At 43.2% G+C, this 12,316-nt stretch overlaps 1 protein-coding gene across 2 annotated transcripts; it reads left to right on the top strand.

Moving 5' to 3' along the window:
- Positions 1-658: 658 nt before the first annotated feature.
- On the top strand, positions 659-10,076 carry CDV3 (CDV3 homolog). 2 transcript variants are annotated; one of them, XM_033166353.1, is made up of 5 exons: positions 659-1,372; positions 4,347-4,426; positions 5,447-5,583; positions 6,933-7,086; positions 8,557-10,076. In XM_033166353.1, the coding sequence occupies exons 1-5, from the start codon at positions 1,136-1,138 to the stop codon at positions 8,561-8,563; spliced, it is 615 nt and encodes a 204-aa protein (XP_033022244.1). In that variant the 5' UTR covers positions 659-1,135; the 3' UTR covers positions 8,564-10,076. The 2 variants fall into 2 exon arrangements, with proteins under 2 accessions (XP_033022244.1, XP_033022243.1); XM_033166352.1 differs by having other exon boundaries at positions 661-1,372; positions 8,136-9,697.
- Positions 10,077-12,316: the final 2,240 nt, after the last annotated feature.

The following is a 12,316-nucleotide window of genomic DNA, read 5'->3' as shown; positions in this document are numbered from 1 at the left end:
TTGGTGCTTCAACTTTTGAGATTTGCTTTCCTCTTCCCTCCTTGTCCTTGTTCTCTTGGGCGTTGCATTCCCTTTTCATTTTAAGATCGTAAGGGGGCCTCTTTGGCTGAGGAGCAGGATATAAATACTCAAAATAAGCAAACTCCGCAGGTGCGGTTTTTCTCCCTCACAAGAGGCAAGGGGCGCAGCTGCATCGGTTGCGTTTCTGCCTGCCGTGCACAGCTGCCGAATCCCGTCAGAAGGGAAGGGCGGCAGCATCTCGAGGACTCAATGCCCCCCCCCCCGTCAGAAGGACGACGAGTTAAAAAAAAGCGCGCGCAGAACCAAGGCCCGCTATCTCTGCGCTGAGGGAGAGCAGAAACAACAGATATCAAAGTCTGGCCCGTAACGAACATCTGACCGCGCTGTACTGCCTCGTCACTCCCGGAGCGCCCAAAGGCGTCGACTTCGCGCAAACGCACTCCCTCCGCCTTCTCTCTCAATCCCACATTCCGGGCCGCCGGGCCAATCACAGACGGGGCTGCTGACGCTTCTGCCGCACCCAAAGCGCGTCACCCGGCCTCCTTTGCCTCTCATTGGCTCCCGGGCCGTTTGTTCCCTTTCGGCGGGTTGGCCCCAGCGGAAGGAGGTGCGCGGCCTCCCGCCTCTGCGCCGCCATGCCCAATAAGGTGCCACGTTAGAAAAAGCTCCTGCCGCTTGGCTCCACCCCCCCTCCTATCTTCCCCTCGCCCCCACTTTTCCTTTGGCTGTGTCAAGCGGCGGCCACCAACGTGGAGAGCGGAAGCCGCCGCCGCCGCCGCGCTGTTCTCCATCGAACGAGCTCCGCCGCGTGAGCTGAGGAGGGAAGGAGGCGTACGGCGCGCGGGCAGCTGACGGTTTAAGGACTGTACCATTCGCCTCCCGCGGAAGGGGCGAGCGACTGCCACCCACATTAAGGCGCACGTGAGGGCTGCTGTTGGTGGGCACCTGTGAGGGGGTCGCTCGCTCGCCTTCTCTCGCTCACTCCCCCGCCCCCGGCGCAGCGCGTCGTGTTGGTAGAAGCCCAACCGCCGTCAGGCGCGAGGAAGACACGTCCCGTCAGCCACAACCGGTTTGAACCGGAGCGCGAGGAGGAGCCGCCGCCGTCGCCGCCGCCATGGCCGAGACTGAGGAAAGGAGCTTGGACGACTTTTTCGCGAAGCGGGACAAGAAGAAGCGGAAAGAGAAGAGCAGCCGGGGGGCCGCCGCGGCAACGTCCGCCTCCTCGGCTTCCTCGCACAACGCCCCTGCTGCCGCTTCTGGCGGGGGTGGGGGAGGGGGGAGCCGGCAAGCCGAGGGCGGCTCCGGGGGGGGCTCCCATGCCAACGCCGCCGCGACGAAGGGGGGGATTAAGGTGAGCAGGGCGGCGAGTGCGGGTCTGGGCCGGGTGGTTCCAGCATGACCAGTCATGGGGCGGCGGGGGGGGGGAGGTGGCGGTGAGAGAGAGAGACAGACAAGAGAAGTAGGGAATTATCTGCTTCCTGTGGGCGTTGGTGACTTCCTGTCAGCAGAGGGCGCCTTTGCGGGGTCAGCCAGGCCGCGGTGGCCTTGGCTTGGGGCGCGTGGAAGTCGCACCCATCGGTCACTCCTTAACCCTCCCGGCGGATGGGGTGGGGGGTGGGAACGAGTGCAGAGTTCAGGACTCTCGTATTTAGTGATAAGTAGATGCCCGATGTGGGACCAAAATCAATGGGCTTGAAATAGTCGTCTTGCGCCCCCACCCACGCAACCCCCGGCATGTTCTAGCTCTTTTGTAACGGCGCCGGAGTTTGCATAAACTGCTTTGTTCCCAGCAGCCTCTATTCATTTGAGGCATGTCCGTAGTACTGTAACTCAGGCCGTGGCTCTCTCCCTGAGCTGTGCCTTCATGCTGGCATGCAGGGATAATTTTTTTTCTGTGTAATCGTCCAATCGTGCTTACCTTCAGCCGTAGAAGTAACATGGTAATGCAACTTCTTCCGGGGCTTTTCATTGCCTTCCAAAAATGGTTCCCGAAGTATTTCATTCAGTTGTATTGGAGCTGTGTAACATGGATTAAACAGCTCTCACTGGCATATGAGGTTCTTGCACACAATGCTGCTTCCTTGTTTTATCTGGTCAGTAGCTTTCAATATTTGAGACACTGCAGTTTTCATCAAGCTCCCCAAAGAACAGGGCAGAGGTGTGCGGGTGTGTATAATCATTCTACCTTTGGCCTTTGTCACATTGAGGCTCATCCTCTTGTGGTTGGGTGGCCACTGTGAGAATAGGATGCTGGACTAGACAGCCCATTGGCCTGACTCAGCAGGCTGTTCTTAACCTAATGCAGTGATTCTAGATCAAATGTTTGGACAACATTGCAATGATTTTTTAAGATGAGGGAATACGTTTGGTGAGAAATCCACATTAGGGAGCCATAGGTGGGGCTGCAACAAAATCCTGTGGTATGGAATGTTTCTTTCAATCCCTTCTCCTCCAACACTGAACAGCTGTCTTCTGTCCCTGGGGACATTGAAAAATAGATTTTCCATGTGAACCAGGAGGCCTGTCCAAGCAATAAGATGCTTCTTTCTATCCTTTGGGGGGTGTGTGTGTTGTCCAAGCCACTCTATTCTATTCTACCTCTTAAGAAGAGCCTGCTAAATCAGGACAAAGACCTACCTAGTCCAGCATCCTGTTCTCAAACTGGCCAACCAGTTACCTATAGGAAACCAGCAAGCAGGATCCAAGCACAAGAGCACTTTCTCTCCTCCTGTGGCTTCCAGCAACTGGTATTGAGAAGCATTCTTGCCTCCAACAATGAAGGCAGAGCAATCACAGCTAGTAGCCATTGCTAGCCTTATTCTCTTTTAATTGGTCCAATCCTTATTTAAGCTATGTGAGTTGGTGGCCATCACTGCCTCCTGTGGGAACAAGTTAATTTAACTATACACTGCATGTACCTAATTCATTGGATGTCCACAAGTTTTCAGCAGGAGAAATTGTCCATGCCATGCAGAGTTTTTCAAATTTACACTATGTCACCGCTCAAGTGACTTTTCTCTAGGCTAATCCCCCCCCCAAAAAAAGTTGCAACATTTTCTAATAGGGGAGTTGCTGTTAGGTTTTTTCCCCTTCTCTCACAATGTTCTGTGCAACTCAGGGTGCTTCTTTGGGGTTCCACTATAGATTTTTTGGTACATACCCATACATCAAAGTTACTCCGGAATGCCAGTGTGCTTTGATGGTGCTACTTTGGCTACATAAGCATGAGCACTATAAGAATAATTGGTATGAGTATATACGTAATAAAAGATGGACCCATATACTCAAAGAGTGTTGCTTTGCTGGACTACGAGTTACCAGTCTAGAATGCTGCCCATCTGTGTTTCATTTTTTGGAAGATAAGAGTGTTAGTAAATACTTTTCAGATCAGTATTTTCTAATGACTTTCCAGCTGAAATTTAATCCTCTGCTTAATAGATGGCAGAAATTTAAAGGAAGACAATTGCATGGATCCAAAGTGGAAAGCCCTTCCACTTGCATGAGAGGGTGGTGTTGCCAATTTTCTCTCCACTATCTCTAGTCCTCAAAAAGCTAACACCAGAGAGCCAAGAAGAGCCTATTTTCCCACCACTTCTTGCTCAAGCACAACTGTGGGGTCTTTGGATACAAACTATTTTCTGTAGACTCAAGGATTCCACTGCAACATGGGGAAACTTCAGTAGTGTACAAAACCACACTTGCACACATCATACACTGTTATCATGCTTGCCATGAAGAGGCTTGAATATATTAGGAAGTAAGTGAAAAGTGTTATTAAAATCTATTCCAATAGGGCCAGGTTGGATAATAAAAATAAAATAAATATTATCCAGGTTGGATAATAAAAATAAAATGCTTAGGCAGAAACACAAGTTATAAGCACTCTTCTTTACTAGCTTATGCCTGGCTTCCAGGGGACACCTGCAAATAATTGGGCTATATTTTGAATCATCTAATTAAAATTGTGACAGCCATTCTGTGTCTTCCAGTTTGTGGTACTGATTCTAAGAATTTGGTTTAGAGATACATTCATCCAATAAGTTAGAATTGAGGTAAGCATGTATATTAATTAGAAATATAACTAGAAATAAGAAATGTATGTGAAATTCTCTGGAAACTTGAAATGTATTATGTGCTCCTAAAGTAAGCAGTGTTTACTTCATTGTAAAGAAATATAAATATTTGTATTCTGTGAGGTTTCTTACTATTGTATAATTTAATACCTTTTGTTTTTGATATTATACAATAATTTTAGATCTTATTGTGCTGGTTCCCTTATGTTAAGGGCAGATAATGAGCCTACATAATGTTTTTGTCTCTTATAGGAGGAGGATGACTGGAAGGAATTTGAGCAAGAAGAAATAATTGACTACAGTGGTCTCAGAGTTCAGTCCATGCAAATTAGGTATTACTATCTTAAAAGGACACACTCGTTAAAATATAATTGTACTCATCAGCTTTCTGAAAATGCTTCACCGATATAGATATTACTTGCAGCCTTATGAGTTATTTCAGCCCAACGTAAAAAGGTAAAGGGACCCCTGACCATTAGGTCCAGTCGCGGATGACTCTGGGGTTGTGGCACTCATCTCGCTTTGTTGGCCGAGGGAGCTGGTGTACAGCTTCCGGGTCATGTGGCCAGCATGACTAAGCCGCTTCCGCCAAACCAGAGCAGCACACGGAAACACCGTTTACCTTCCTGCCAAAGCGGTACCTATTTATCTACTTGCACTTTGACGTGCTTTTGAACTGCTAGGTTGGAAGGAGCAGGGACCCAGCAACGGGAGCCCGCCCTGTCATGGGGATTTGAAACGCCGACCTTCTGATCGGCAAGCCCTAGGCTCTGTGGTTTAACCCACAGCGCCACCCGCGTACAACAGCTTTATAGCTGAAGAAAAGGCAGTAACAAAGTCATATCCCTAGACTTGCCACAGAATGGCTTGAAGCGATCAGCACAATCTATCTGTGCATCTTAGCCACTTTTATAAAATGTTTCCTTGAAGTTCTGCTGCTTTGTGCGGCTTAAAAGGCAATCAGTTACTTTAAACATGTTTATGGGTGTTCTGTCTCTTAGTAATTGTGAAACTTAAAGAACTAAACTGTGGTTTGTAACTGTTTTACACAGAAGTGTGTCTGCTTCCTTTTGCTGGGTAATACGCTGTTTAAGCATGTCTCTTAAAACAGATATGGGCAGAATTATATTGTAATTTTTTGCCTTTGCTATCGCTTGAGTTGTGTAATTCTAAATCTTTGTCTCTCCTAACTACAGGCCCATTTTTTAAATCGCCACTTATTGATACTTTTGTATGTTCACACAGGGTGGAGAGCTGTACTTAATGTCATAATATGCAAAATGGGCATGGTATCATACATGCTTGCTTTACAAAAATGATGAATGTGTATTTCACCTTCATTTTTATTTCAGTGAAAAAGATGATGAAGATGGTGAAAAGAGGGAAGAGACAAGGGATAACAGTGAAGAACCAGGTGGGGGTATGGATAAGTTGTCAGGTCCTTGGAATAGATCTGCTCCTACACAGGCACCTGTTGCTGAGATTATTGGTGAGTTGTTGGTTTTTTCACTGTTTATTTTAAAGGTATATTGATTGAAATGGCTTGTATTGGGCTTTCTGTTATAGTTTGAGCTTCCCATTGATTCTCAAAATTTAATTGCAGGATACAAACATCTCAGTGTTATGTAGCATGATTCATACAGGTTAATAAGGTTGGTCTTCTATGGAAAAACTAAGACCTAAGAAGAGGGAAAATAATCTGGTTTGTTAAAATTAAAGCATTGTTTACCAATGCAAGGGTAAGTAGTAAGTGTGTGTGATGCAGTATAACCATTGCTCTATAGGTGTTGGGTGTTGTTCCTGCTGTACAGTATTCACGCCAAGAGCTAAAAGAATAATTCAAGCTCCCTAGGTGCCAGAATTCCTAACAGTTACTGTTTGTTAAACATTTTCTTCACTTGAGAGGAAAATCATAGTATTTACAGGGATATAGTGAAAGCAGTACATAAGATTACTGTTGCTTACCTTGGTAGTATACATAGTTGTATTTGCCTCTGGTTAAAAACGATGTGCAAAATTTATTTTTCTCGTGCATAGACAAGATGCCCTTATGTCCAGTGTTAGAAACTGGGATAGGAAAGCTAGGCGCCATGTAGCTCCTGTGACCTGGGGTTTGGGCGCTTTCTTTTTTGCTGGCATGCTACCCTGCAGACCAGGTGATTTGCTTGGCAGTGTGGCACCTCCACTCAAAAAAAGCTGGTTGCCAATCACAAAATGCTACTTGGCGCCAAGCTAATTTTGAATACTGATGTATACTAATAAATATTTTCTTGATGTGGCTAATTTAAAAAAAAAACACAGGAAGTATCTTAGAAGTGGTTGTGGATAGTCTCGCCACACGATATTTAGGTGGATTTGTGTACTTCCCCCTTGCCTTCCTCACTCAAAAGAGCGGAAATTTGAAGTCTCCGTTTGGAATAAACCACATTTCTCACTGTGCCTGATATCCCAGTTTGTGAACTAATTTCTTTAAGGTAACAGTTTCCATATTTGGCAAAAGCAGGGAGACAATAGTTTGCTCTGAACTGGAAATAGAAGTTTCAGGTTCCGCCCATCTCTTGAAGGAGAGACAACATTGATGTAACAACAAACCATGATTTATCATTACTCCTGAATAAAGCAGTTGGGATTCTTTGTTTTTAAATTAGGTTACCTGATAGCAGCACTCCTCTACACCAGATGTTTTTTAAAATCCAGACTGAATATATTAAACTGGAATATTATAACAGGTTCATATAATAATCGAAGTATACCAAGATGGTTAAAAAACAGCAGAGTCCTTTATATTAATCTAATTACACATGACTATTTCTAATGCTTTTTCTGTCTTATTTGCAGAAACCCCAGAGCCAGTTCAGTCCAGTGGAGTATATAGGCCACCTGGAGCAAGAGAAACTAGAACAAGAAAAGTGCCACAAGGACCCCCAGAGATTTATAGTGATGCACAATTCCCATCGTTGCAGTCCACTGCCAAGCATGTAGATACTAGAAAGTAAGTATAGTAATAGGACTCTGCACATCTGCTTTAAAATCTTTCCCCCTAATCATTGGTTCAAAGCTTCATAATCCTGTCCACTGAGACCATAAACAAGTTTGTGGTGTTATTTGCACCAGAAGAAGCAAGTGGATTTTAATTGCAGATATGTTATTCCACATAACAAATCACAGTCCTGTGTGGATCTTAAATTCAGTGTATCATTTGCAGGACTTTCCTTATCTCAGCAGAAGAAATTATTTTATGCCTCAGAGTTGACTTGCTCGGCTAAACTACAGCTTAAGCCCTGTTGCAGTTTTGTCTGCCTGTGGAACAAAGTATGTTAACAAAGATGGCATTTGCAGGACATTCATCACAATCTCTCACTAACCCTGGGATTGCGATTGTGATCCTGAGAGCTACTTTAAGGGCTCCCAAGGCCTTGGGCATGCTTGGTGGAATGTTTTTCTTTGACTGTCACACACACACATTGCCATATCACAAACTGTTTATGAAACCTGCGCACCCCATTTCGAAAGAGGCTTTCCTTCAAACCTCTCTTGGGCATGCAGATCTAGTTATGTGGTTCTTTGGATCTAGGCCAGTACTTTGGAACAGTTACTGGGTGCCACATTCACTGGGATATTAAAATATTTACAATTGTTATGGTATTGCAGTGTTCAGACCTCTCTGGGAGTGTGAAGTAGCATGTTTGTTTATGGCCACAGTCCAGCAAACTACCACTAACACACTCTCCAGCATAGCTTTGAACTTGTTTTTTGAACAGAAGATAATCTGCTGGTGGTGTTTTGAAAGCAGTTTGTGTAATGCCATTGAGGCTTTGTGTTCAAAGAAATATCCCACTTAACATGCAGAAGCTCTTGACTCTGCCTACAATAGCCCCCCCCCTACAATAGCCCCCCCCCCCCCGAGTTCTGGGCCATATATCCATTCTGTCAGTGGCCCTAGCCATGGAACTTTGCAACCAAAACTAGTGTCATTGAAATAATATTACTAAGGGGCAAGTGTGTGTAAGACAGTTACTGATTACATTTATTTTCCCTTAGGGATAAAGAAATGGAGAAGAGCTTTGAAGTAGTAAAACACAAAACTAGAGGTAGGGATGAGGTTTCAAAATCCCAGGCAACTAAACTTCAGCTAGACAACCAATATGCTGTGCTTGGGGATCAGTAAAGCTGTACACACATTACAATTAAGGAATGGTTATTTGATACCTTTCCAGTCTAAGGTAACTAAACCACCTATTATGAACATGCCGTCTTATATCTGCTGGATCTACTGCAACAAGTGCAGACCTCTGACGTAAGTGATTTGCTCTATGGAAGTATGCTTAATTTGGTACAACTGACACTTCTTTTGGATATGAGGGAAATTAATGTAACTGGTTGAACAAGACCCCCCCAGTGTTTTGATTATCTGCAAAAGCTATCGGCAGCCAGTGGTTATTTCAAATTTTTTTATGTTCAGATACTGAGCCTTCGTAAGGGTTGACTACCTCAGACTTGCTGCACTCATTGTGGACACCATGTGGATCACAACTTCTGGAAAAGGTTACAACTCTTTAGTGGCCATCTGAAACTCGAAACCAGCTCTACTGGATTCCTCTCAGAAATCCTGCAGAAGTCAGCCATCTGGGTTCTGATTTATTCTAAATGACAAAAGTGACCTTAAATGAGCAATTTGTCCTGTGCCCCCATTTATTATTCCATCCTTTCATATGTAGCCATAACTTAATAGGAACCTCTAGCATATACCACTTTCAAAAATATGCAGTGTAGTGTTGAGCTGTTTGTTTGGGTTTTGTTTCAATTTAGGTTTCCAGAAAATAAATATCCATCCAGATAGAAAACTTAGGTAGGGACACTAGTCTGCGTATATTACTGGTTTCATCTATGTAAACTTTTTTTAAAAAATGCCTTTTTTGGCTTGAGAAATTGCAGCATAGTCAAGTAGCAGTATGGATTATGCAGACTATCCATACATTATTTTTTCTTTATTTTCAAGTGACTAGGATTTCTGTAGATTTGCATTCAATGGCCAACAAATGTCTATGCGCCCCTAGTCTGTGGAGCTCATTTTTGAAAAACTCAAGCCGTATACTTAACCTTAACAATGTATTATGGCAAGTATCAGCTGTTGGTCGCACACACTATTGTATTTGCTGGATGGAAGTAATTATATGTCTAGTGAAAAATGTCATTTGATGTGGTTTCTTACTGGTTGAAACATGGAAATATTCTGGAAATGTGTTGCACTTATGACAGTTTTTCGTCTGTTGCCCAAAGATTTAGTGACAACTTCAGTCAAAGATCAGTCTTCTGACCAGCTGTGTGACATTTGGAGAGATACTAGTACAATAATACTTATATGCTAAGATTTGTGCTTTACTGTACAGTATGACACTGATCGTGGATAGAATTCAAACCAACTCCCAAAGAGATTCCTGGGGTACAGAAGGTAATCCTCCCTAAATTTTCTTCTCAACTAAATCTTGATGTGGCTGCTGCTGCTGTGTCTTTACAAGAGTCCTGATGCTTTCTTGACTCTTGAGCAGGAATTCAGACATTCTCAGAGCATACAGCTTTGTGAGATGGGTAGGTAAAATACATTCATAGGAAACAGCTTTAGTTATAAACATGGGGTGACTTTGCAACTGACGACTGGCTATGATGTGAAATGATTAATATTCTGGGTAACAAACTTGCCCCCTCTGCCTAGAATTGCATTGGCTTTGTGCTCAATCGCTTGGCATAATTGAAAGAAAACGCTACTAAATAGTTGCATTTTGTATAGATGTAAAGCTAGCCCACTAGATGTCCATATCACTGAAGTAAATCTACAGCTGACACCATTGAGATGTGTATCTTCCTCAAAGTGTATTTCTTCGCCAACAAAATGTTTGCAGAGTATTAAAGCTAAAGATTATGTGTATATGTATGTCACTTAATGACATAGCAAAAACTTAAAATGGCAACTTTGGCATTTTATGAAGGTTGTTACTACACATGAATCAAGTTTTAATATACTGTATGTTAGAGTAGGATGAAGCTGTCCTTTGTATCTTGAGTTCTTGGGCATGGTCGACAAAGCAAGCTAACATTAATAAATATAATACATGGCAGTGTACATGGCTTCTGGAGTCTGATGAATCTGTACATTTAGTTATGATGCTATGTCATTTAAACTGGGCATGTCAAAGCTGATAAATGATCATGAAGTTGAAACTCGAGGCTGCAATTTTATATACATTACATGGGAGTAAGTTCGATTGAACTCAGCGTGGCTTACTTCTGAGTAATGTGCACAGAATTGGGACTTCAAGGCAAGCTGTTGCTAATGAAGAGTGATCTTCGTTTAGCTTTGTCTGGTTACTGTCTACCTCACCCATATACTACTATTAACAAAAGCAACAAACTAATGGGAAGTAGCAAGTAAGTTGATTTCTTGCTATGGTGAGGAACCAGCAGTGCTGAGGTTTTTTAATCGGGGGCCCTGATTACAATCACTAATCCCAGTTGGATAGCCTTCTGACGTCCTAGATCAGGGGTAGCCATTGGACATGCTGTCTGGGATTGATGGGAGCTGGAGCAGCATCTTGAGGTACCATGTTGGCTGCCCATTCCTTTAGAGTCTGAAGCCTCAAAGAAAAATATTTCACATAGAAGAACTTGATTCCATTGGCCCAGTACACATCTCACATTCAACTACTGTTAAAAACAAACCCTGGTTTAATGTGAGTGTACAGCACACTGGTGCACAATGCTGAAAAATTATGAAAAGCTCCACTTCTGCTGCTTGGAAAGTCACAGTCTGGCTTGTTGTGATGTCACCACCTAGGGTTCTTATCCTTTTCTCTGCAAACAATGAGCAGTAACCAAGATTCTTAACTTACTGCTTAGAGTGCATTTCTGGGGAAACTAACCACAATCATTGGTTCAAGCATCTTGAAAAGTCAAGGGTCTGGCTTGTTTCCTGGCAGCAGCAGATGTGAGGGAAAGAAAGCATATTCACAATAAACCAGTTTTAACTATGGTTTAACATGACGTGTAAATCAGGCCATTGAAGCACTAGGCCCCTGAATTGTTTAAGTCACAAATGTTTTCCAAAACCCAAGATACAGTTCAAAGAAACATGGCATACAGTTCTTTTCATACTGCTGAATCTCTTTTAGGACTAAGTGTAGTCCTACTTCCTTGGTAGGCCAATATGCATAGAGGCAGTCTGTGACTAACCTTTAATGCTGTGTGAAGTTGTTGGATCCTTATGTAAGCCTATTTTACCTATATGATGGGATAGATCCTGTTACAGAACTGCTTTACAGTTTATGATCCATAGGTTAAAACAAAAGGAAGATTAATTTAGGCATATCGAGATTGGAAGTGAATAATGGTTCTTTCTTGACATCTGTTGCCAGTTTGTTATTGGTAAACTTTCATGGTGAAGTTTTAGTTATTAGCAGGAAGAATCTGGCCCTGCTTTTTGTTTCTAGCAGCCACACACTGAATTTCAGAAAAGCCCCATAGGAACATTTCTATCCCTAAAATCAAACCTGGTCTCGTGCAATCCATTTTCTATTTGTGTTCTGGTAGCTATTCTGTGAATGGACGTAAGACTGACTTTTGGCAGAACATGCACCATATTTGTAATTGGTCATAAAAATCTTTAGTTGTATTACTGCATTATTGACACTTTATAATGTTCATGACATCATCTTGTTCAAAGCAGGCGTAATAGTTGTAGCCTATTCAGCAAAGCACTTGAAAGCCAACTTCATGCAAAGAAAGGAATGTGAGGGTCAAATAAGCCAGGCTTAAATAAAATAGGGTTTTAATCTGGACTTATGTGTTGATGGTAGAGCTTCTTATTCCAAACATGGTTGGATCATTTTTAATGCATCTGTGATGCATGGTAAAAAGATCCTATGGAGTGGGTGTTCATTCCATGGAAGCATTAGGAGTGCCTGAGAGCCTTTGCATCACTTTCAGAGGCTTCTGTACAAATGCTATAATGGTGTGGTTGCAATGCAAGCTTTATTCAGATGTGGCTCTAACAGCAGCGCTCACAAACTTTAGGGGGTCATGAGTGTCCTTACACTGCTGGTGCATCTGCTTGATACCTGTATATTAGAAGTCTCATTTGAATAGGAGACTATGTGCATATTGCCCAACCTGCATAGGCCCACACAGCACAATTTTTACTCCAAGGACTTGGAGGTATTGGGTTCTAC

The sequence above is a fragment of the Lacerta agilis genome, chromosome 12, assembly GCF_009819535.1.
Source record: "Lacerta agilis isolate rLacAgi1 chromosome 12, rLacAgi1.pri, whole genome shotgun sequence".
Lineage (NCBI taxonomy): Eukaryota > Metazoa > Chordata > Lepidosauria > Squamata > Lacertidae > Lacerta > Lacerta agilis.
The sequence above is the reverse complement of the archived record's forward strand: the minus strand, read 5'-3'. Positions and strand labels throughout refer to the sequence as shown.